Below are 24954 nucleotides of genomic sequence, written 5' to 3'. Positions count from 1 at the left end.
GGGCCCCCCTCGGACACCAAAATCCGCGGGCGCTCAAGTCCCTTATGTGAAATGGAATATTGGGGCACATGCCCACGCACATCCTCCCTGGTACACTTTAAAGTCGTGGCTACATTACTTACAACACCGGATAATGTTAATGCTGTGTAAGAGCATCACTATCGTTTCAGAGATAGTAACGAGAAACACGTCTGCCTCTGTTCAGTACAGATGCAACCACCTGAGACCTGCCAACACAGCAACAATGTAACATTCGCTCAGTCAGAAACACCCTGCCTTTCCCCCAACCTGAGTATTTTCCATCTCTGCTTGGGTGAGGCTGCCAATGCAGAACCCATAAATATGGAGGGCCCATGCGTATGTGTGAGTGTACACATATTTTAAATTTTCATCCAAAACAATTTCTATCATAAAGGATCGTATACAGGGAGGACCAAGAGGTTTACAGTTCATATGGAGAATAATACAATAATTAGTAAATGATACAAAACCAAGTTTTCACATACAACTATAGACTGACTTTTGCCCCACGCTGTATATTGTTTTGAACACTTCTTTAACTTAAAATGTATCCATCCCCTGTCTGGTGTGGTTCAGTGGATTGAGCGCTGGCCTGGGCACCAAAGAGTCTGGTTTGATTCCCAGTCAGGGCGCAGGCCTGGGTTGTGGGCCAGGTCCCCAGTAGGGGGCGCGCGAGAGGCAACCGCACAGGGATGTTTTCCTTTTTCTCCCCCCTCTTTAAAAATAAATAAAATCTTTTTAAAAATTGTATCCTGAATATACACTTTCAAAAAGTATGTAGCACTGTGTATTCGTTGCCTAGAATGTGATCTAATGGATATTTTATAATTAATACCTTATGTTAATTGGGCTTACACGTTAATTGGACACAGGGATTGACTGCAAAGTAGCGAGGTCACTATTTCGTGGGCAGGGCACATGCATTTGATAATGAACAGCAGCCCCTCTATAATTTGTGTTGTAATTGTACTGGACCAATCACTAAAAGCAGAGGAGTTGCTAATGTCGGTTTTTAACGTCAACAAGACCTGTTAAGTGACGCTGAGGGCGCGCACCAGGGGCGGGGCGGGGCGGTGGCGCAAAAACCCGTGGCGCGTGGCGTGGGGCGGGGCGGTGGTGTGAGCGCTGCGCGCTGATTCGGCGGGCGGGGCGGGAGAACTGGGCGCCCTCGATCAGGAGGGCCAGGTGCGGCGGGGTGCGCGCAGGCGACCTGTCCCACCGACACCCGCTGTGCGTCCTGGGACTGCGCTCTCCTGGACGCGCCGGCTGGATTCCCGCCTGGGTCCTGGGCCTCCTCCGTGCCTGCTCGACGTCCCTTGGGGTCTCGTGGTCTGGGGGGCGGTTGTCTCGAGGAGACTGCACGTGGGGCTGAGACCAATTCGCGCAGCAGGAACAGCGAGTCAGGCGCAGGTTGTGCTCATGAACTGATTGCTGGGCGTGTGCACAGGGGGCGGCGGGGGGTTCCGTGGGCGCGGTGATTCTCCCCTCCCGCCTGGGCTTTCATCGTGGGTCGACGGTAGACGCCTGCGCGGGGGTGGGGGCGAGTCCGGAGCTGTGCCCCCGCCGCCACGAGGCCGCAGTCTCAGGAACCAGTGCGCTTTCCAGAGCCTGGGTCGTTTTCACTTTATCAAGGGACCCACAAAATCACACCGCATCAGAGAGAAAATAACCAGGGAGTACCTGCCCTGAGCCCGAGAGGGGCCTGCCCTGCAGACTTCCTTCCAGGGCCCCCTGAGACCCCAAGGACACAGCTATCCCACCGAACACCGCCAGTGTCCTGGCCAGGGGGACGTGGTCCCAGGCGCGGGGTCTGGTCTGCAGCGACTCCACTTAGGCCTGACCGCGTCACATCCCCGGGCCGCTGGCCTCGGGCCTCAGCAGCTGCAGGTGGTCACGGGGCTGGAGCCGCACCAGCTGATGCGCATAGTGCTCAGAAATGTCTCATGTGTCCTTGGAGATGAGGTATTATTAGTGCGTTTTTTACTGGTCTCCCAGAGAGCACTGCGGTCTGCGCAGGATGGAGGCCGGGCCCCTCGCACACTGGGAGCTGCGGAGAGCCCGTCAGGGGGCTTGGGAGGGTTGGCGAGCGGAGCTCTGAGGTCTCCCTGTGAGGAGGACTTGCGTGCGCGAAGGGCGCGTGCACCCGAGTGTGGTTACCTGGCTTCTGCAGGGGGGCCAGAGCGTGAGCCGGGGCGCAGAACGCTGCACTCGGGTCAGAGGGTGGTGGTGTGGAGTGCGGCAAGGCGGCGTGGGGGCGGAGCAAGGCGCTGGCGGGGGTGCAGCTTCTGGGGGGGGGGGGGGGGGGGGGGGGGGGGGAGGGGGGGGGGAGGGGAGGGGGCAGGAGACAAACAGCAGGCGCTGTGCTGGGGCGCAGAGGGGCCAGAGGCACGGGGGCGCGGCGTGGGTATGCGGCAGGTGAGCAAGGGGCCAGAGCGTGCAGGGCGGTGCTGGGCACGGGATGGCAGGGGGCAAGGGCAACAAGCTGCCAGTGGGCGTGGGCGCCCCCTAAGCCGGGGACTGTCCCAGCCTGGGCAGACCTCCGGTTCCCACCTCAGTCCCCGGCGGGGCTCGCCTTCGGGGGACGGGGGTTGTCTCGTGGATGCTGTAGGTGAGGCTGCTGGGCAACTGTGAGCAATTCCTGCGGCCCGTTGTCCTGATGGACTAATCGCCGGCCCGGCCTGGAGTCTGCTCCGCTGAAGAGGCGAGTCAGGGGGTCGTGAGCTCCACCCCCACAGAGCCCGGGAGGCGGGGTCCCCTGGGGAGAGGGCCCTGTGGCCCTGTGGCCCTAGGGCCTGGAGCATGCGTCACGCCCGGGACAGACCCCCGATCTGCGGCCTGACGGGTCCAGAATGGGAGCGTGCGGCCTTGTCCTCGTGGTTCGGGAACCGGGGCCACTACGGGGGTGTGGCAGTCTGCTGTTACCCAAGGGCGCGGGACGGTCCCAAGGGTCCGTGCACCTCTGTGGCACAGGGGGGCCGCCATGGAAGCTCCATTCCTGAGCAAGACGGCGTTTCCGAGACGCCTGGGTCTGGGCTGTGGTGACCGGCCCGTGGCCTGCCGCCGCCTGCACCGGCCCAGGGCAGCGCGGCCTGGTGACCCAGACGCCACCCGCTGTGCAGCCCTGGCACCTGCGTGCCTGCGCTCCTGAAATTTGCGGTGGTTTCTCATGGAGCCGAGCGGGGACAGGATGGGGGAGGGGCGGTTTATGGCTCCGAACACGGAGGCGTTGTTGGCCGTGCCTTGCACTGTCTGGACCAGGGATGGAACCCGCCACCTTGGGCTCGGGGACAGTGCTCCGAGCCACGGACCAGCCCGGCCGGGCCACGTGTCTCTCTGCCTCTGCAGCTGCGGGGCCGGGGACGGGGCACCGAAGACCAGAGCCTGGAGCCCGCGGGGGGTCGTGGTCTCAGGCCCTGACCAGCACTCCCAGACGCCGAGGGCCGGGTGTCCCGTGGGCCGTGCGGAAGGCCTGGGGTGGTCCCTGGACCCCACGGCCAAGCCCTTCCCAGCGGATCTGGGCTGCACCGGCCCCCCGTCACCCCCGCTCTTTGCTCGGCGCGCACACGGGAACGCGATGTTCGCCCATCGGTCCTGGGAGCCTCCTTGGAGAGGGTGAGGACCAGGTCTGTGCGTCCACGGGGCGGCTGGGCCGGACGGCCGTCCCTGTGTCGTTGCCGGCACCTCGCGGGCACGGGACCCCCTGCTGCTGCCGCCGAGCACCGGGCGAGAAGGCCGAGGTGACTCCTAGCAACTTGTCCCGTCACCGCTCGGGGGGCGGGGGCGGAGCACAGCGGGCGGGGAGGGGAGGCAGGACCCCACCAACTGGCCCGCGAGGGGTCCCAGGGCTTGCAGTTCAGGGTTGTCCCAGAAGAGGGGGCGCCCCCGAGTGTGGCACACACACAGAGCCTTAGGAGGGACAGTGCGGGAGAAGCGGGCGGCTGCAGGCGTCTCCCGGGGACCAGTCGTCCCCCCCCCCCCCCCCCACACGCCCTGGACCCAGGGCGGAGGCGCCAGGCCGTGGGCGGGGCCCCGGGCGGCTGGCGCACGAGCACAGCCTGGGGGTGGAAACCCTTAAATATTTATTTGAAAATACAAATGTGATCTCGTAGAACGTTGTAGGGTCGCGCTACACAGCAAAGGAAAGTTCCAGTGACACGTGTTGTACATCCAGGAGGACACGTTCACAGGAGCACCACGCGGGGCACCCAGTGCCCGGCACGCGCGGGCGAACGGGGCGCCGGGCCAGGACGCTCGCAGCCCAAGACGCAGGCCGTCCGCGCAGGTGCGGGTTGCGCGGCGGGGCAGGTGCGCCCAGGACAGACCCTGGCTCCTGCGGCGTGAACCGTCCGCGGGGCCCCGTCCGCCCCCAAACACCTCCACTCGGAGCCCCACGGCGGCCCGAGGCCGGCCCCGCGACTGGGCGTCGCAACCGTCCCCGGGATCCGGGTCTGCTCTGGCCACCAGGCCGGGGGGCGGCCACCTGGCCACCAGCCTCGGCGCCGAGTGACTAAATAGACTTCTTCGTTCCGTACAAATGCACCTCGTTTTCTGTGAAGAGCTCAACTTCCAAAGCCTCCGCACGCAGGCCCCTGTTCCCACGCAGAAGCCGCTGCGTCAGCCGGCCGCGCCCACGGCCCCGGGGGCGGTCAGGAGGGCGGCAGGTCGTCGTCGCTCCCGTCCTCGTCCTCGTCCTCCTCGTCGTACAGGTTGGCGGCGCCCAGGGCCAACGGGGTCTCAAAGAAGGGCCTCTGGGCGAGCGGCGTCCGAAGGGCGCTCAACTTCTGCTCCACGGGGCTCAGCTCCGCCTCGTACCTGCGGGGGCCGTGTGAGGGCTCGGGGGACTGTTGCTCGACGGGCAGGGACCTGAGCGGGTGGCCCCGGGGCCCCGGACCTGGCCCGGGAGGGAGACTCCTCCGCCCAGACACCAGCGGGAGCGCACAACGCGGTCCCTGGATGCGAATTCTCTGCCGCAGTGAGTCGAGCCCCGCCCCCCCACGCCCCAGTCCCCGCGCTCCACCCCGGCCCCGCCCCCCCCCGCCCCCGCCCCGGGCCGCCCAGTCCCCGCCCCCGCCCCCGCGCTCCACCCGGCCCCGCCCCCGCCCGCCCCAGTCCCGCGCCCCGCCCAGCACTGCAGGCTGCTCACCCGTCCTCCCAGGGCTCGCCCGCAGCCTCCTCGGCCACCAGGATGTCGTATTCCTCGGCCGCGTACCTCTCCCAGTCCGACAGCTCAGGGCCTTCCGCCTCCGCCTCCTGCGAGGACACGCGTGTCACGCGGGTGGGTGGACAGACAGGCGTTGGGACGCAGGGCCCCCGGCCACACTCACCCTGAGCAGGGACACCTGCTCTTTCTGCTCGTGGTCCAGGTACTTCTCGACGTTGAAGAAGGTGTCGAAGAACACGTTGGCGAGCTTGCACCGCTTGAGGTCACGCAGCGTGATGCTCCCTGCGGGGACCGGGGCGCTCAGGCCTGGGAGCACGCTGAGGAGCGCGTGCACCGGCCCCGCATGTCCCCCATGGCTGTGCGACCGGAGCCGTGGACATGGGAGGGCCTCCCGAGCAAGGTCGGAGCAGGGACATGGGTTGAACGGAGGGTGCGGGGGGGGGGTAGGGGGGGGGTCGGATAGAGGTCAGAGCCCAGGGTCAGGCAGCCAGGAGGCAGCGAAGTGCACGGAAGACGTGAGCAGACAGCACGGCCACCACAGGGCACTGTGCACACGCGTGGTCGGCTGGGGACAAGGGACAGCAGGGTCCCAGGGTGATCCTGTTCAAATGCCCAAACTCAACAGCAGGCACACTGGAGGAGAGGGGCTGAGTCCCTGCGTGTCTGCCCCCAGGGGTCCCGCGTCCCTCCCAGAGCACTGCCGGCCGCCTGCTGGACGGGCGTTTGTGGTGGGGGGCGGGTGGAGCCCCGGCTGCCCTGAGGGTCCCTGCACCGGGCCGGGACCCCAGCTGCTCGGGGAGGGAGGGAGGGGAGGCAGAGCCCGGCACCGGGGGGCCCAGGCAGTGCCCCCAGCCAGTGTGACCGGAAAGCGAGGGCTCAGGCAGAGGCGTGGGCGAGCCGGCGGGGACAGCCAGCCTCCCGACGCTGCGCACACAGGACCTCGTCCCGGGGCAGGGCTGGGGGATGGGAAGGGCGGACCCAGCCTGATGTGGGTCGGAACGTAGGGACCAGCCACACCACCAGGCCCCCGACATCCCGCCGCTGCCCGGGCGCGCTCGCGGGAGCAGGGCCGGGGCCGGCGTCTCCACGTGGGCCCCCCACCAGGCGGGGCGCCCCCGCGCCCCCAGGCGCACCTGGGCAGGCGGGCTTCACCAGGTCCAGCATCTGGCACAGGCAGTCCTGGAAGGGCAGGGCCTCGATGCCCATGCAGTCCAGCCGGCGGCTCTGCTCCTCGTAGAAGTGCTCCAGCTCGAACATGGACAGCGCCCCGTCCCCGTCCAGGTCCATGCAGCGGAACCAGTACTCGATGCTGCCGGGCGGCTGCCGTCAGCCTGGCCCCCGGCCCGCCCCCCCCCCGCCCCCGGGACACACCCCCTGGGACAAGCACAAGTCCCCAGGCATGGCCCCACGCGTCCCCGGGCGCTCCCCCGGCGGGGCGGGGCGGGGGACCCCCCAGCCACCTGGTCGGGGTTTTCTTGTCCTCTTCGGAGATGAGAAACCAGACGAAGTCAGCATAGCTTATCTTTCCTTCCTTCTGCACTTTCCTGCCTCTGGGTTCCAGGAATCGAGAAACAGGACCATGTCCGGGAGCCGTGCCTGTGTGCGCCCCAGGAGGGCCCTCCGGGGGGGGGGCTCCCGGCCCAGGTTGGGGGCGCAGCTGCTGCAGCCTCCCCCCTGCACCTCACAGACTGGAGGCCCAGGGCCCCCCTTATGTGCCCCTTTTATGACCTCGTGGGACCATAGAGCAGACCCGCCCTTACTGATGACCTTGGGTGACATGACGTGACATGACAGGCTTGTCACGTGGCTGTCACTCGTGACCCAATGAGTCCTGTGTGCCGGAGCACGTGTCCCCTCCCGACCTCCGGTCCCAGCAGCGCCCACGGCCGGGCAGTGAGTGACCCGGAGCTGGACGTGCACCCAGGACCGCGGCCGCACCGTCAGCAGAACGCATGGCCCGGCTGACACACGTACCGCGTCACAGCTCCGGAGAAGATCCGCTCGATCATCCGCGTGGAGATGGCTGCAGGGAGACAGCTGTGAGCCCGGGGCAGCGTGGGGCGTGTGGGCGTGGCGTGGGGCGGGGCGGGGCGGGGCGTGCGCTGAACTGCCGGCCGGGCAGCGGACCCTGACCCAGAACGGCCCGCGCACGCCCGAGGGCCGGGCAGAGCCTGGCAGAGCCTGGCTCGGAGGCACAGGCGCCCCGGGGCCCCACAATGGAGTTGGGGGGGGAGCGAGGGGGGAAATAGGGACAGGCTTGTCGTCACACCTCAGGGCTCACGGCACCCTGACTGGGGTTAGACTGCACATGCGTCCCAGGGAAACGTGACGTCCGCAGACGTGAAAAGAGACCTGTCCTGGGGGCCGGAGGCTGAGCCCTGGGCGGGGGCAGGGCCGGCTCCCCCGAGGCTCCTCTCCTGGGCGCGGGGACGGCCGTCTTCCCCTGGGCCCTCCCACGGGCGTCCCTCTGGGTGGGTCTGTGTCCCCGTCTCCTCTTTGTGTAAGGCCCCCAAGTCCTTTTGGCTCAGGACCCGCCCTGGGGACCTCACCTCAGCTTAGCCGCCTGCCTTGGGACGGGTGCCCACACGCCACCCCGTCCTGAGGTCCTGCGGGCGAGGACTCAGTGGGGACGTGGTCAGAGACACGGCTCAGTCCACAGACAGCACTGGGCTCAGCACTCGGGACGAAGGCCATCCCTCCGCAGCCCCCGCCCGCCTGGCCTCAGCGCTGGTCACTGCACCGGGAGTGACCTGACAACATTCGAGGCTGGAATCCACGTTCCGAAAACGTATACATCCGCGTCCTGACCCTCAAAGCCTATAAACGACCTATTTGTAAAGAGTTCACAGGTGGAATCAGTGAAGGATGTAAAAGGTGGTCGCCCTGGGGCAGGGGGGCCCTGCATCCCAGGACAATGTCCTGAGAAGACACAGAAGAGGAGACGCAGACCCCGAGGAGAGGCCACCCGCCCACGGACGCCGGGGCCCCCAGAGCTGGGAGAGGTGGAAGGCCCCTCCCTGGAGCCTGGGGAGGGAGCGCGAGGACCTCAGAGGCCGGGTCCCCAGGACGGGGGAGGGTGAGGGCTACGCGCCAGGACACGGTCCTGTGCCCGCACGTTCTCCCCCACAGCCTCACGGGGGAGGATCGTTCAACCGCTTGCATTTGGAGGTCTGGCCTCCAGAAGAGAGAACAGTTTGCTGTTGCTTTGGTCCCCCATTTGCTGTGCCGCCCCCAGGAGGTAGGTCAACTAAGACCGCAGAGCAGGTAAGAAACCGCACCTGGGCCTCGCACGGGGGGCCCCTCCGAACGGCCGGCTGGGCCCGTCCCAGGACACCCCTTAGACGCTGCAGGAGGCAACAAGCAGAAGGGACACGTCCGGGCCCCCGCGCTCAGCCGGTGAGGACGCCCCTGGAAGCTCTGGCCTGAACCGACAGGCGGCGGGTCCTGATCCCCAGGGACACACCGAGGCGGCGGGATGCGGGGTGCAAAGCGCCCTAGAGGCTCTGGGGGAGCGACGCACTGGCCGAGGCCCCCTCCGCGGGCTTGGCCCCAGCGGGCTCACCGTGGTCGTTGTGCCGCGCCAGGTCCTGCTGGTCGATGAGCAGGTCGTGGTCCGTGTCCAGCTCCCAGAACTTACAGTAGATTACGTAGAAATGCTCGTAGGAGAAGAACTCCGTCAACTGATTGATGTCCGCCTCCTCCTCCAGCAGCGCCACGTTCTGCCGAGCAAGCCCAGGATGCCGCCGCGCTTCCCGGGCACCAGCCGCGGGGGGCGCAGGGCCGGCCCGAGGGTCAGAGCGCAGCGTCTGTGTTGGACCGCCCGCTGCCTCTCCCCGGGGCCCCATCCCACGGTCTCCAGGGCCGGGCCTCCTGCGCAGGCGGCAGGACGGACAGGCGGCCGAACACACGGGTGTAAGGACGCAAGGAGTGGGTGCCCCGCCACGACCGCCCACCTGCAGGAAGGTGCTCCTCCGCAGCTCGGCACAGGTGATCCTTCCGGACCAGGACCGGTTGACGGCGTAGAAGATCCTCTGGATGACCTGGGGGGGGGCGGGGAGAAGGGGCGGCGTGAACGCAGCCGGGCGCGCGGCTGCAGGACTGCCCGCCGCCAGCAGAGGGCGCGCGCCGCTCGCGGAGGACGCGAGGGGCGGGGCTCGGCCTGGGCGTGGGGGCCGGGCCTGTGCCTGGGACGGACGCGCCTGGTTAAAACGGGCTCCGCAGCCGCGGAGGGGTGGGCGGTGGGGCTGGAAGGCCGGGCTGGGTCACGCCGCAGCCCACACGGAGGCCAGCCCTGCGCGCGAGCTCAGCGCTGGTCCCCGACCTGCGCCCTCCCCCCTTCCGCACCCCCCACCCCCCACCCACCCACCCCACCCCACCCCACCCCACCCCCCGTGCGGTGTGGGACAATGCGCGTGCACGAAGTGCGTGCACCCCACGGGTGACTCCATGGCCTCTTTACACTGTGGTCGACATTCCAGGCGCGCGACGCCCCCACGGGCAGTGATAGGCGCAGGCTGGGTCTGAAATCAATGCCCAGCCATTCCCCCCCGCCCCGCCCCGCCCCGCCCCGCCCCGCCCCGCCCGTGGGTGCACCCGCGTGTTCTGGGGCGTCCGCTTCCAGCCAGAGCCCCAGGCAGCCGCTGGGATGCCAGCGCCACCGTCGCTCAGCCCAGGCTGCGTGGAGATAGGACCCCTTGGTCTCGGTATATGGCCAAGAGGGACACCAACCTCGACAGGGGTGGCCCCCAGGGGCGCGCTGCCAGAGACGGCTGGGGAGGTGGGGCCCGGCTGTGTCCCCGGGGCCACGAGTGCCCAGGGCGGCAGACACTCAGGGCCCAGAGAACACCCCACTTGGAGGACGCAGCAGGTGCGCTCCCCGAACGCTGACACGTCCCGTCCTCCCAGCAGAGCGGCCCAAGGCGGCCTGTGTCCGTGCAGCAGCGGACGGCAGGGGCCCAGGCGGCACCGCTGAGCCCCCGCGCGCGCCCTGCCCTCCCAACACCAGGGAGCTCCTCTAGGGCGAGGGGCGGGGGCGGCTGGAACCCAGTCCCCAGGCGCCCATCCCGCCAGGCGGGCCGCGGGCACTCACAGTGGTGATGTAGCGCGAGTGGAACTCCGCCGCCTCCTTCAGGAAGGCCAGGCCGGGGTGGCTGTTCACCACATCCTGCGTGGGAGACGGGGCCCAGCTGGGCGCGCGAGGGGCCACGGGAGGACCTCCACGTGCTCCACCCTGCCCAGCACCGTGCCTCCCCATCCCAGGGGCTGCGGCGCGCCACGCCACACGGCGCCTGGGCACAGTCGCAGGCACCTGCTGACGTAAAACCACACGTCCCCATGCCAGGGCGCGTGTGCCGGGCACGGCCTGGAGGGACAGGCCCGTGTGCCGTCCGCACTCCGAGCGGAGGCCGCTCGCTGAGCCAGCTCTGGGGCTGGCAGCACCCAAAGGCGGGGCCGCAGGGCCGGCCTGTGGGCGGCGTCCCCGCTGCACTGCACCGGGACGGGGCAGGGGCGGGGAGGGGTGTGCGGGGCTGCGGTGGGCGCACCTGCAGGAAGGGCACGAAGTCCTCCTGCACCAGGTAGTTGCAACCGGGGCTCATGAGCAGGTGGACGAAGCGGGCCGCGTCGTCGTGGCAGTTCTGCAGGATCCTGGGGGCACAAGGCGCCACCACCCGCTGCTCAGGCCGGACCGTCCACACCGCCCGCCCGCCCGCCCACACCCAGGGCGGGGCTCCACCATGTGGGGCGTAAAGGGGGGCCCCGCAGGACGAGCTGTGACTGCGGGGTCACCCGGGATCCCTGCCCCCGCCCCCGCCTGGCCCAGAACTCACTTTCTCCACATGGCGACGAACTTGTGGACAGAGACAGAGCCGGTGCGCTCCCCGCCGGCGCAGCAGAAGAGGGGCCCCTTCCAGTACAGCGGGCAGCCGCAGGCCTGCACACAGGGCGCTGCGTGTGAGCCTGTGGCCCCTGTGCCCCCGCCGGGCGCCGGAGCAGGACACGGGCCAGCAGCACGCCCGCGACTCTGGACACGGAGCAGCGGCTGATAACCCGCCAGGGAGACGAGGGCCGTGCACGTTGCAGAATACCGCGGCCGTGACCGCCACGTCACACCGTGCACCGCGCAGGTGGCCAGGGCGGGCGCCCAGGCGTTCGGACCTGCGCTAGGAAGGAAGGCTGACCCACTGTGCAGCTTCTACCCTCAGCCCGGCAAGTCGGGGACCCTCTCCGGCGCGCGCACACCGCCGAGAACCGCAGCGAACCTCTGCAGACGCCCCCGGGAGTCGGGCACACCTGCCCGCCTCGGGCGCGCACACCGAGCTGGACCGTCCTCCGCTCCTGACACACGCTGAACTGAGCCCTTGTTGAACTGAGCGTTCGGTCCCACAACGAACGGCCAGGCTGCGAGCTCTGAGCGCCCTTCCCGCGCCTGCGCGCACCGGAGACCCAACAGGACCTGCAGGACCGTGGGGCTGCGGAAGGACGTGAGGAGGCACCAGGGCCGCGTGCACTGCACGCGCGCGGAGGGGACACGGATGGCGGGCGCAGCTGCCCGGGGTGGGGGGGCTGGAGGGAGAGGGCGCGAACCCCGTGTCCGCGGGAAAGAGCAGCTGACCCAGAAAAGCTTCGGAATCAGCATAACAGACAATCAGTAGGGAAAAGCCACTGAAACTGAACACTGCTGCTTGGAAAAGAAAAACAAAACCTTGTGGACAGAGTGGGTGAGAATAAAGGAAGGAGACCAGAGTGGGAGAAGGGGCAGTGCCACGGAGAGACCCTGAGGCCGGGCCTCTCACGAAAACTGGACGCGGCTCCAGAGCCAGGCCAGAGGCTCCGGGCTCCCTCCCCCAGGACTGTAAACAACTTGTCATCGGGAGGCGCTGAGCAGGTGACAGGCCCCCCGCCCCCCCCCCCAAGCCCCAAATAGCTTCCCTGCTGAGCTCAGCAGCCCGTGAGAGGCGGCAGCCAGCGGGAAGGTGCGGCTGCGAGACACGCAGGCCTCGCCACGGACCACGGAGGAGTCGCTGACACGCGCTCGTCCGCCCGAGCGCGGGGTCCAGCCCCGGAGGCCGGCGCGCTCGGAAGACATGCCGTCGGGCGCCGCGGGCAGCAGCAGCAGCAGTGGGCGCCCTGCAGGGAGTGCTGCCGACTTCGGGTAAAGCCACGTCGCCGCCAGCATCTCCAACGCCGCGGGGACGCACGGCCTGGGACGCGGGGACGAGGCCTGCCGGGGGAGCCGAGCGCAGCGCTGAGGACGCGGTGACAACTCCAACCAGGGGCCCGATGCTGCGCCGTCGGCTGGATGACCTGTCCTGGGAGGGGCCGCTTCCCCGCGTGCACCTGCGCCCCGGGCCAACACCCAGGCTGCGGCGCGGGGGTTGGAGTCGAGTCCCCGATGGGCCTGGGGATGCGGAGGCACGGGGCGCGGGAGGGCGGGCGCCCGAGGAGGGGCCGCGCCGTGTGCGATGGACACCGCTGAGCGCGGCCCCGCACGCGCGGGCGCCCACGACCCTCCAGACTGCAGGAGCGAGCCGCACGCGTGGCGTCAGCTGCGTGAGGCCCTCCACAGGAAGACACGCTGTTCCACACCCACACCCACGCCCACACCCACACCCACACCCACACCCCGCAGCCCTACAGCACCCTGACGCCTAAGTCCACCCGGAAACACAGCCCGGCCCGCACAATGGGACCCCGGGCGTCCACCTCGCTGCACAGGACACGTGGCACTGGGACCGTGTCCCACGCACGGGAACTCCCTGGGACGGGGACAGCGCTGTGGTCATGCCACGTGGACGGGAGCAGGCCGGGACGGCAGGCGCGTGGCAAGCAGGGACCAGGACCCGCGGGGGGTCGGCACCAACCCAGAGAGGGCCGTGCAGTCCCGCGCCCAGCAGGTGAGGGCGGCCGCCGCCCCCACCCCTGCCCTCTGCCTGCTCACCGCTCACGGCCGCGGCGCGGTGTCCAGAGGGCAGGGCGGGCGCTGCCAGGACCTGAGCGGGCGCTGACGGTGCCAGACAGCAGCGTCGCCTCCTGCGCCCGCGGCTGCGGCGACGCACAGAGACGTGGCCCCGGGAAAACGGTCCCACGTGCAGATGGCAGCAAGGCTTTACAACTGCGTACGTGGAGGTCGAATCAACACTTTCCAGGGGAAGCATCGTCAGGACTGACGGGGGGCCGAAGGGTGGGCCGCGTCCCCGGCGCAGGGAGGGGAGGGGCCGAGCACCCGCAGCTCAGAGGCCGTTGGGCCGGTGGAGGGGGCTCGGGGGGCACCTTCCGCAGCCTGTGCCCCATCGTCCCACCATCACGCCCCTCGTGGGCACGGGGCCTGCGAAGGCCGTCCCTCGAGAACGAGGAAAGGGAAGGAGCCGCGCAGGGCGGCACCGGAAAGCGCGCGCGGAGGGGAGCCCGTGGGGCTGCTGGCCCCGGGGCGGGCGGGCGGCCGCGGGCACGGAGAGGCGTCCTCGGGGAGGGGCGGACGGGGAAGCCGGGGGACAGGGCACGGAGGCAGCGCCGGGGCCACAGGGGCCGGGGCGGGCGCAGCCGTCGCGCGGGACGGGGGGGTCCACCGGGGTGGGCGTTGGGGCCCCCGGACAACACGCCCCGCTGAAGGGACCGTGCTGCGCCTGGACATGTCCACAGGGGTCACCGTGACGCCCAGCCGAGGAGGAAGCAGCCCCTCGCGAGTTGAAGTCCCAGCTGCACACGCGGTCCTGACTCACCGGCCACAAGCGCCAGGCGGGCAGGGAGGCGCGTGGGCCCTGGGGGCACGGAGGGGCCGGCGGGACGCCCCAGGGCTCCCCGGGGACGCGGGGGCCCGCACACGCCGACCTGGGAGGCGGCCGCGGCGCGCCTGTCCCCCGACACGCGGCACAGGACTGAACAAGAGGCCCCGCGTGCGCGCGCGGGACTCTCGGGCACGGATGCACGCAATGCGCACGCCCGGCCGGGCCGCGCACGCCCACCTTGGCCACGGCGCCCATGTCCTCCATGGTGGCCCTCTCGTGCGGGAACTGGGCGAAGGCCCGCTCGATCCGGGCGATGACGGCGTCGGTGTCCCCCGCGCCCTGCGGCCGGCCGCGGGGGAAGTAGAAGGCTGGAATGCTTTGGCTGGAGGCCGGCGGCCGGGGCTCCTCCTTCCGGGCCTGGACCTGGGGAGCAGCACAGGAGACGGCTTGGTTAGGCCCCGGACGCGAGCGTGTTGTGCATGAGCACGTGTGCTGGGCGCACGGCCGTGTGCGGAGCCGCCGGCCCCGGGGTGGACGGGACTCCTCGCGGCCGGCGCTCCGGGGTGGCGGGGGGGCGCGTCCAGCTGCGGGGACTGCACAGCCCTGTGCAGACCTGCCCCGGGGCCCCCGCGAGGTCAGGCCGCCCGGCTGTGGCTGCTCTGGTCGGGGCCGGTCCCCCCTGCGGTGTGGACGGGTCACAGCTCGCTCTCGCCCCCACGCATCTGTTGCGAAGACACCGGCAGGCGCTCTGGGAGGCCGGGGGCGGAGGCCACAGCGGACAAGGCGGGAGCTGCCCGCATCCTGGCGGGAAGTGCCGGCCCCAGGGCTGAAGTCCGATGGCGGCGGAGGCGGGCCGCGCGTGCGGGAGGTGGCGTGGGGGAGGCTCACCCCCCGGCAGGGGTGCGAAGCTCGCCGCACACGGGCTCTGCGGGCCGGGGCCAGGCACGGCCAGGCCTCGGGAGACGGTCCCACGGGCGAGACAGGGTGGACGGGACCTGGCAGGGGACGCATGCGGGCCACAGCCGAGGGACACAGCACCGCGGACGCGCACGGTGTGTCTGCACGGAGGGGCGCCCACGCCCCTGGGCTCTCACGGCCCACACGGGTCCCCGGGCAGCGCCCACCGAAGGCCAGGACCGCCCGCCGCCCGACCCCCCCAGCACCACGGTGCCCAGGAGACCAAATGCGCACACCCAGCCTCTGGAGCTGCGAGGGCCCGCGCTGCCCCGTCCAGCCCGGCCGGGCGGGACACCAGCAGCAGCGTGCAGAGGGCGGGGCGGGGGCGGGGCGGGGGAGGACAGGGACTCCGCACGCCGAGGGAGTGCATGGCTCCCACGCCAGGGGTGCGCAGAAGCTGGGAGAAAGGGTGCCCTGCAGACTCGAGGAGGAGACCAGAGAAAGGAGACGAGGAAGCCGAGGGGAAAATAAACAGGAGATGAGACTGAAAATCAATCCCAACGGCTGAAGAGCGATACTGAATGTAAATGGGTAAAGATCCTTGGGTGAAAAACAAAGACCAGACTGAAAAATGTCAGGTTTATTTGTCAGACACACATGAGGAGGTGGGCACGGACGTTTTCTTAACACAGACAGAGACAGAGCCGCTGAACGGCAGCGAGGACGAGGCCAGGGCGGCCGGACACAGGGCCCTCCCCGCGGGCACCGCCGGTCCCGGGGGCTCAGGACACCTGCACGCGGTGTGTCCAGCCTCCCCACGCGACGGGAGCCCCCCCGTGTTCCGCAGCCGCGGGCCAGGCGACAGTGCCAGGCACGTGAAGTACGGTTTTAATTCACGGGATTTCCCAGTACGGAAGGGCGTGCGACCCCCCCCAAGCTGGGGAGGGAGTTACTGTGTCCACGGGGCAGCCGCAGGGCGCGAGCCCCGGGAGCAGGCACAGGTGGACACGCCGAAGCCGGGCACGCGTGGCGGCCGAGCCCAGCGTCCCCCGCAGCCCCCGCAGAGCGGCCGGGACGAGAAAGAACGCAGGCCGGTGCGGACACGGGGGATTTGCAGGCCTGATCTCCGGGACATAAATAGACCCGTCCGGGCACAGCTGCGGAACACGTTCTTCCCCCGGTCGGGGCTGGCCGCCTGCCGGGCTGGGCCGCGGGCTCGGGGCGCGGCATCCTCCACAAACGGCGTTTCCTGACCGCGAGTGGCCGGGGGATGTCGGCGACGGCCACGCAACCGGCAAGCTCGTGTGCGAGCCGGACTCGGGCCCTGCGAGGGACAGCAGAGCAGGTGCCGGGCGCCACGGCTCGGCCCTCCTCCGGGCCAGGCTGGCTCCCTGACGCGTCGCCAGGGCGACGACCCCGCTGCCGCCCTCCCTGACCCCCCTCCCCGACAGAGAGCTATTTCTGGCCCATCCCCATTCCAGGAATCGCAGGGATGCCTGTGGGCCGCCCAGAACACGCAGTGCTGCTGGCACACGTGCCCAAGCCGGTGGAAAACACGCCTCCGCACAAAGCCAGCTCCGTGCGTGCGCGGGCGGCCGCCCAGGAGCGCAGGTAGGTTCCGCGGGAGAGCGGCCGAGGCGGTGCCTTCGGACACGCTGCTCCGGACCCGAGCCTGGGAGGGCCCGGCTCCGAGTGCTCGGGGGCCCGTGCGGGACTTGGGGTGACCCGGGCCCACCCAACTGCACAGGCCAGGCCGCGGCGGCCGCCACGGCACAGGCAGGGCCCCGTGGCCAGCACACCTGCGCCGGCGCGGGCCGGGAAACGCGGGGGCCCCGGGCGGACGCCCCCCGAGACGAGGACCCGCGGCGCCGTGGGGCCCAGCCGTGCCGCACGGCCCCAGGGCACGAGGGCTGCGGGCGAGCCTGCTCCCGGGCTCTGCCCTGGGCTCCCGGGGCCCCGCACGCCCCGGGCCGACCCGTCCCTGGACGACCCTGTGGCGTGAACGGCCCACGTCTCTCGGGGGCCGGGAATGAGGACGGGAAAGCAGGCCCCGGCAAAGGCTTCTCTGCAGGCCCTCGGCCCGCGCCCTGGCCAAGCGGCGCAGTGGGTGGGAGCCCCCGTGCTGACGCCACAAGGCCGTGGGTTCCATGCCCGGTCACGGCGCGTACGAGAGGCCACAGGTCGCCACTTCTCTCTCTCAGCGATGTCCCGCCCTCCCGCCCCCGCTCTCCCCAGAACCCTCCAGCGTGTCCTTGGGCGAGGCGCCCCCTTGCTGCGTGTGTGCGGGGAGCCGGCGGGGCCAGGGGCCAGGAGGCGGGCGGTGCCACTGACGGGCCGTGCCCAGGGCGCCCCGGGCCCCGCACGGCAACCCGCCGAGCCCGCGACCTCGGACAGGACAATCCCGAGCGAGCGGCCGTGGCCCAAGGCCCCACTGGACCTCCCGCCCTGCGGTCGCCTGCCACCCGCGCCCATGACCCGCCCCGTGGGCCCTGCCGGACCCACGCGCCCTCCGGGCACCTCACCGAGGCCGGGCCAGCCACGCGCGGACACACCGCCGGGGGACACACTGAGGCAGGGCTCCCGCCTCCCGGACAGAAACCCCCTCGTTCGGGCCCGGCCTGAGGGTGCCCTCACGTCACACAACACACACGCCGCGTCCTGAAAGTGCCGGGCACCCGCGGGCTCTGTGGGGACGAGGACGTCCCGCCGCAGGGACGCACGGGCTCCACGTCCCCGGGGCGAACGTGCTGGCTGGACGGCCGTCCCGCCGCCGAGCACACTCGGGGGCCGGGCCACACGCGGCGGCGGAGGCGAACGGGAAGGACGCGACACAGCCCCCCACGACCACGGCACCCCGCAGGGCGGCCGCCCCTCCCGTCCCCCTCCGCTGGGGACGGGCACGCACGTCGAAGGTCCCCGACGCGGGCGCGCGTGAGCACACGCTCCCTCGAGAGCAGGGGCGTCGCACAGCCCGGACCCGCCAGCAGCCAGCGCCGCAAGGATGCGGCCGGGACGGACGAGCGAACCCAGAAGCTGCGCCGACGCTGAAAGGCAGTGCAGGAAAAACGCCCACGCACGCGCCGGCAGGGGGGAAGCGTCTGTTTCCCCCAAGCAGGACGGTCAGGTCTGGCGTCACGTTGTGTCCAGGCCACAACGTGATGTTACCACGCAGAGAAAAACCAGGCGTGGCGCGCGTCCGAGCCCGGAAAGCAGCAGGCAGGGCCTTCGGAAGGGCGGGGGCCGTGTCGTGCGCCCGCCCCTGCCCCAGCCCGAGCACAGACGGGGTCGGGGGGAGCGGTGGGGGGGACGTGGCCTCAGGGAGAACCGCCCTGAAGGGCTCTCAGATGTCACGCGAAGCCCCACACGCACGCTGTCTGCGGTCGTGCCCAACGAACCCGAGACACACACGACGCGCAGACGGGGAGACTGCGTCACCTGCCCGAGCACGTCGGGGGGTCGCCGGGCCCTCAAGCGCCGAGCGGTCCCTGAGAGGCACCCCTGGGTCGCACAGGGTGTGACTGTCCCGACAGGTCCCCGTAAAAACCACACGGCGGCCGCGGGGCACCGCCCGCCGCAGCAACTGGGCTCTATCTCACACACGTGCGTGCACGCCAATGTCCCAGGGAGGGCTGCCCGGGGCGCCCACAAACGCCGAGCCCCGCGGTGCACGGGCAGCTCACGCCCCCGGGAACGGGCAAAGCGGCCGCCCGCAGCCGCGGGGCGCGCCCGGCGTAGGACCCGTCGCCGCACCACGGGACAGCGGGCGCCGCTCTTTTCAGAGGGAACTCGCCCCGGCCAACCTCCCCAGCCCGCGCCACCCCAGACCCGAGCTGCTGCCGGGCGGGGAGGCCCGAGGAGTGACAACAGCCCCCTCCCGCGGGCGCGACCTCACCGGGGACGGGCGAGGGACCAGGGGGGGACCCGCCACAGACACGCGGCGGGCGCGGGGGAAGGACGCGCAGACGTGCACCTGCTGGAAGGCCTTCAGCCGCTTCTTGAACCGGGAGGGCAGCACGAAGTCACAGCCGCGGGCCAGCGAGGCCAGCTCCTGCCGCAGGTCGGGGTCCTGGCGCAGGGACAGCTCCCTGAGCCGCATGTCCGCGCGCATGGGCCACCGGGGCCCGGGCTCGCGGGGCCGGGCCGGGCCGGGGGGCTCGAGGCGACCGCGGTGCCGGGCGGGACCGTGAGGGTGGCCGGGCTCAGCGCGCTCCATGCGCGGCCGGGCGGGCGCTGTGGGGGCCGGCCCGGGGCCGCTCGCAGGCCACAGGCTGAGGCGGGCACATGGCTGGAGGGTGGGGGAGGCAGGGCCCGCGGGGCGGCGGCAGCAGCAGCGGAGCGGGGAGCTCGGCGGGCGGGCGCCCGAGGCCGCGGCTCCTGAAGCTGGTGTCCCGGCCCCACTCTGCGCTGCCGGCGGCAGGGGCGCAGGGCGGCGCTGGGCTCGGGGCAGGCGACCGTCGGCGGCTCAGCCCGCCCAGGGCACGAGGGGACTGAGAGAGCAGGGCGGCCGGACGGAGGACCTGGGGACACCGCCTGCGAGCTGTCCGGAGGGAGGGGACAAAGGCGCGCTCCAGAGGAGGGAAGGCCGTCCAGCAGCAGGCAGGCCTCCCGGCGCGCGCGCCCTGCCCTGTGTGTCTGCCCTGGCCCAGGACGGGAGCAGCTGCTCCCTCCCCGCAGGCTCGGCAGAGGGTCAGCCAGCCCCGCCCCGCCCGCCGCCGGGCGGACCACGTGGGGCTCGGCCCCCAGGGCAGGCTCCGGCTGTCTGCCCAGCCCCGGGAGGTGCGCAGGCAGGGTCGCAGGGCGGGGGGTGCTGCAGCCCACCCCACCGGCCCCCGCAGGGGATGCGGATGCCGTGGAAAGGGATCTACCGACTGTGAGGCAGGTGGGGGGCGGCAGGGGTCAGGCCCAGGTGCCAGTTCGCAGCCCAGGCGCCCCCAGAGCCCCAGGAGGTCCCACCTGGGGGTTTCGAGGGGCACGTCTCCCAGCACTGACGCGGTTCTCCCAGAGCACAACCCCGGGCCACAGCCCACACCCGTGACAAGGACCCCGAACACCAAAGGGCGTGGGACAGAGGAGAGGACACAGGGCACCGATGGGACTTCCAGTCCCGTCCACAGAGACGCTGGGAGGGGCCCTGCCTGAGACGCACCGCGGGCCCTGCTGGGGCGGCAGGCCTCCCGGACGCTGGGTGCGGGCGCGCGGGCGCCGGCGGGGCGTGGGCACAGGCCAGGGACCACGGGCCAGCCGGACGACGTCCTCCAGGACGGGAGGGACAGCCGTGCGGTGGCCGACTCCTGGGAACGCGTGGGGCCGGCGCCCACCAGGCAGCGCCTCACCACGTGCTCCTGATGCCCCCAGGGCCCCGTCTGGGGTCCCCACCCCGAAACCGTCATGACCTGTGCAACTCAGGGCCCCAGCCGTGGCGGCGCCCCCCCGCCCCCTCCGCCCCACCCCGGGGAGCACCCCGCCCGCCCCCCGTGACGCTCCCCCGAGGGCGGGCTCTCCTCGTCCCTGCGCCTCCCCAGGCCCCGGTTTATCACCCAGCGTCCAGGGCCTGCCGGGCACAGCGCCACACGCAGAGGGATCGCCAGCTCCTGTGGCCCCCCCGCCCCGGGACTCAAGGACGTCGGTGCCCTCAGCTCGGCGCCGGCCTCACAAGGACACGGCCCCGAGAGCCAGTGTCTCCCCGCCCTTGCTGTCCCACCGGTCGAGGCCTTTTCCTCTGCGGGAGCTTCAGGGTTGCAGGCAGCACCGGTCCGTGGCCTCCCCGGCCGCGCCCCCTGTTCCCGTGCTGGGGGGGCGAGGCCAGGGCACCCGCACAGACACTGCTCTGGTGGACCTACAGCGCAGCCCGCACCCCACGGAGCCCCCAGCGGTACCCGTGCCCGGCTGTGGGCTGCGAGCAGGGACGGTCCCCGCCGTGCCGGTGCGGAGTCCTCCCAGCAGCTCCACGGCAGGCGGCCCCCTTCGTCCCCGCCCGCCCGCCCGTCCCCGAGATGGGGGCGAAGAGGACAGGCTGAGGCGGGAGTCCCTCTCCCTTGGGTGCCTCAGGGCCCCGCACCACCTGACCGCACTCCTTCCTCAGGCTCTTGTCAGGGCTGCGCCCTCGGGGCTCCCGCTGCTGCCCCGTCTCTGCCCAGGTCCACCCTCCTCGGACCCCCGGCGTGCCGCCCAGGACGCAGGGGGCAACCCCTGGAACTTCTCCCCAGACAGGGGTGGGGGGCGCGGTCCGTAGCCAGGAGCGGGGCGGAGGAGGGGTGCTGGGTGACCCGGGAGCGGGGGCGGGGGCGGTGAGGGTGCCGGAGCGGCCCCTCCCGCGGGCTCCCAGGCACCGCAGGCAGGCGGCCACCCGGCTCCGCGGGGGGGCGGGCGGCATTCAGGCGACCCTGGGCGCAGGGCTGGAGCCACACAAGCAGCGGGAAGGCCAGGCACTCGCCTCGGACGGGCCCCGTCCTGCCCACGACGGGCCCCTCTGCGAAGGGGCCCTCCTCCTCCCTCCTCCCCTGCATCCCCGGAGGAGGGATGCTGGTCCGGAGCTTGGACGGCCAGCCACGCGTCCCCTACCGGCCCACCTCCCTCTCGGCACAGGCACGGAGGTGTTGCCCCACCAAAGCCCGGGACTCAGACCCCAGCCAACGCGGCGTCGGCCGGCTCCTGCTCCCCTGCTCTGCCTCCAGCCTGAGCACCGCGATCCCCCTCTGAACCCCCTTCCCGGGGGCACCCCCTGCACCCCCTTCCGTCTCCCCTGCGCGAGCACCTCCCTTCCCCTGGTGCCTGGCTGCTGGAGGCAGGAGCACCCCGGGCCGCCCTCCCGGTCCTGGGGGGCCTGTCGGCCGCTCCACCGAAGCCCAGGCAGCCCGGACAGACTGCGCCTCACAGCACGTGCTGCGCCACCCCCAGGCGGGAGGCCCGTCCCTGCGCCGGCCCGGGACCCCTGGCCGGACCGTGGACTCGCAGACCGGGACCCGGGCCTGCGGCGCCCGCTGCCTCCTCGCGCAGAGCTGACCTGTGCCTGGCCCGCGTCTCCGCTGCTACGCGGACTCGGCCACGGAGCACGAAACGCAAGAACCGACCCTGGAGGCTGCGGGGCTTTGTCACAGGAGCCCCGCGAGGGGCCCCGTGGGGGGGTCAGTCCAGAAGACGTGAGCGGTTCAGCTCGGTGCCGCGAGCCGGCAGGGGTCGGCGCGGGGGGGACGATGCTGCCGGCACCAGAGGAAGCCTGCTGACCCGGCCGGGTCACACAGCCTGGCACGACGGGGCTCCTAGGCCGTCCGGGGGGACGCGGCCCCCGGTCACAGCTCCGCGACGGTCCCGTGGAACGGGCATGACCAGGGCTGGGGCCGCGACAGGCCTCCTTCTGGGCTTCTCAGGGGCTACGCCTGGGGGCCTGCGAAGCTGCCTCCAGCTCCACGGTCTGTTCTCCGGGGGCACCTCCTTTCCAGAGAAGGTTCAGAGCCACAGAAGACCGTGGGTAACTCCGAGGCAAGCGGCCTGCCTTTGATGGACCACCTGCCGCTCTCCCCCGAGTGACGGCTGCATTTTGGGGTGGACCCTGGGAGGCTGAGGGGAATCCGTTCATGACACGCTCAAGGCTGCGCACAGACACCTGCCCCCTGAGAATTAAAGGAGTAACAGCAACTTCCCCGGCAGTGCTGCAGGTAGAGGACGGGGTCCAACCGCACGTTTTCCTATGACACCTGGAGGCCACGTCTTGCTAGGCGGACCCTGCACCAAATGGCAGAAGGCGCCTTGTTGGCCACCCTCTGTCCAAATGTGGACAAATGACAGCTGAAACCGCCACGCTCAGGTGCTCATGGGATCCCAGCGTCGTCCCAACAGGCCACGTTGTGAGTTTCTCCCGATCAGGATGCATACAAGAAGCAATCCAGGAACGCACGAACGAGAGGAACCACACACACATCTCTGAAACTAAAGAAAACCCTCAAACCACTGGAAACAAACTCAAATTTACGGCCCGAGTGGACTCCACCAGTGGTTAATTTTTTTTCAGCAGGCAGAACCGTCTTTCTGGGGCGGGGTGAGGGGAATTGACAGACAACATGCGCCAGCGCTTCGCGCTTGGCGTGGCCACCACCGGCCTCCTCCGCGCCTGCCACGCGCCCGCGCCCCGAGTTACCTGGCCCTGGGCAGCCGTTAGCGGAAGGAAGAGCAACTTACTCCTCTCGGCCCCGCCGACCTGCGAGTCCCGCGGACGTTCGGCCCGTGCCTGGGGCTGCAGGCGGCTCCCAGGGGCAGCGCGGGCGTCGCGGGGGCCGGGGCAGGGGCCGCGGGCGGGGGCCCGGGCCGCCCCGCGTCGCCACCGCCGCCGTCGGCGCGCCCGGGCGCCCGGATGCGCTGGAGACAGTCCCGCAGCATGGCCTGCGTGCCGGCCTCGCTGAGCCAGCGCAGGAACAGCTCGTCCACCTTCATCTTCAGCACGGGCTGCAGCGCTTTGCCGGGTGGCATCTCCGAAGCTCCGCCCCGCCTCCCGGGGCGCCCCGTTCCTCACGCCGGGGACCGCGCGGATGCAGGGCACAGCCGCCGCGGGGCGGCGAGCCCGGGTGCAGGCGGCGCCGGCCGGGCTGGGTCGCGGATCCCGGATCCCGGGTGCAGGCGGCGCCGGCCGGGCTCAGGTGGCGGGTCTCGGGTGCAGGCGGCGCCGGCCGGGCTCAGGTGGGGACCCGCAGCCCCGAGTCCGGCAGGAGGCGGCGGCCGGCCTGACGGGGGTCAGCGGTCGGGACGAGGCGGCACTGGCGCCTCGGGGATCGCACAGACGCGGTGGTACGGGCTGAGGCGGCCCCGGGAGAGCGCGCGCAACGCAAAGCAGCTTCAAAACGGCCGCGCCAGCCGCGCGCCCACAGAAGGGCGCCTACGTCGCGCGTCACCGCGACGCGTGACGTCATCGCGGCGGCGCAGGTCGCTGCACGCCGGCACGCACGCCTCCGCTCCGGCGGAGACAGCAGGCCGCGGGGATTCTGCCGGGAGCCTTCGGTGGGGCCAGCGGGTGTGTTCGACCTGGTGTGGGGGCGGGGACAGGGTGTGGGGGCCGCCCCGCGCCAGGTTTTTGTACCCTGGGGCTTCTTTGGGCTGCGGCTCGGGCGGAGGAGGCAACCCTGGGGCCTAGGAGGTGCGAACAAGCACGGTGCGTGCTCCCTGGGGTCTGGTTGGGTGGGGGGTAGGTCGGAGGGTCAAGCATGCGCACTGAGTGCCCAGCGAGAGAGACCTGGAGGCCCGGCTGTGAGCGAGGAGCGGGACGAGGAAGAAGGGCATGCGCACTGCGTGCTCACCGAGAGCGGCCGGGCACGCGCATCGCGCCACCCGCCCTCACCACGGGAGCGAGCGTGCGCGATGCGGGGACCGGGGGCGAGCGCGAGTTCGAGTTCGGGGCGTCAATCAAACGGGTAACTGAGCGCAGGCGCCTTGTTTACAGTAAACTTAGTTTATCAACCAGAAGCGATGCGTTGGAGGCGTGCAGCTACTTTACACACGGACTTATTGGGATGACAGGAAACTGCTTTTTTTTTTTTAACTGCTTTTATAATTGCAAGAATAATACATCTGTTCTGATGGAGGTGGAATTAAATGACTTTTTTCCCCATAACCATTTTAAGATTATACTTCTAACGGGGTCGCTAAATCTCCATTGCACACACCCAACTTTTTCTTTTATTCTTTATCTGTTTTTATTTTCTAAGATTTCTTTTTAAATAAAGTTTTGTGACGTTTGTGCTGGGTCCTGGTCTCCTTTCGGGGTCATTTCCAGTCCAGAGGGCTGGGTTATGCCAAGCGCGTCTCCCCGGGGTGAATCCAGCCGGACGCACGCCGTCGCTCGGTGTGAAGGCGAGGACTTCAGGCCCGGCGGCGTGTGTCCCGGCTGCAGACGCTCGTCCCTGCGCCCTGAGGTTGGGCGGCAGCGCCGCAGGCCGCGAGGCTGAGAGTCGCTCCCGCGCACCGACCGGGCGGTGGATGCCCGCGTGCGCCACGCTGCCCCTTCTGGGGAGAAGGAAACAGGCGCGCAGCTGTACGCTCGCCTTTATCGCATACAGGCCTCTTGTCCCAGAACAAGTGTGCCTTTCACTCCGGCTCTTGAATGAGCTGCCTGTCTGTCCTCCATTCATCCGTGGTTTTCGGGGGGGGGGGGGGGGGGGTTTT

At 70.4% G+C, this 24954-nt stretch overlaps 1 protein-coding gene across 2 annotated transcripts; it reads right to left on the bottom strand.

Moving 5' to 3' along the window:
- Positions 1 to 4070: 4070 nt before the first annotated feature.
- Positions 4071 to 23304, bottom strand: PPP2R3B (protein phosphatase 2 regulatory subunit B''beta). Of its 2 annotated transcripts, none has more exons than XM_054585025.1 (13): positions 22981 to 23304; positions 14146 to 14331; positions 11011 to 11114; positions 10726 to 10828; positions 10272 to 10346; positions 9136 to 9222; positions 8745 to 8901; positions 7157 to 7205; positions 6643 to 6732; positions 6316 to 6491; positions 5346 to 5464; positions 5165 to 5271; positions 4071 to 4833 (listed from the first exon to the last, which is right to left on the bottom strand). In XM_054585025.1, the coding sequence occupies exons 1-13, from the start codon at positions 23266 to 23268 to the stop codon at positions 4668 to 4670; spliced, it is 1707 nt and encodes a 568-aa protein (XP_054441000.1). In that variant the 5' UTR covers positions 23269 to 23304; the 3' UTR covers positions 4071 to 4667. The 2 variants fall into 2 exon arrangements, with proteins under 2 accessions (XP_054441000.1, XP_054440999.1); XM_054585024.1 differs by lacking the exon at positions 22981 to 23304 and adding an exon at positions 18776 to 19109 and having other exon boundaries at positions 4072 to 4833.
- Between the last annotated feature and the right edge of the window lie 1650 nt (positions 23305 to 24954).

This window comes from Pteronotus mesoamericanus, unplaced genomic scaffold (assembly GCF_021234165.1).
Source record: "Pteronotus mesoamericanus isolate MK-2021 breed Mesoamerican mustached bat unplaced genomic scaffold, CSHL_Meso_final contig_80, whole genome shotgun sequence".
Lineage (NCBI taxonomy): Eukaryota > Metazoa > Chordata > Mammalia > Chiroptera > Mormoopidae > Pteronotus > Pteronotus mesoamericanus.
This window is presented reverse-complemented; position numbering and strand designations above follow the sequence as displayed.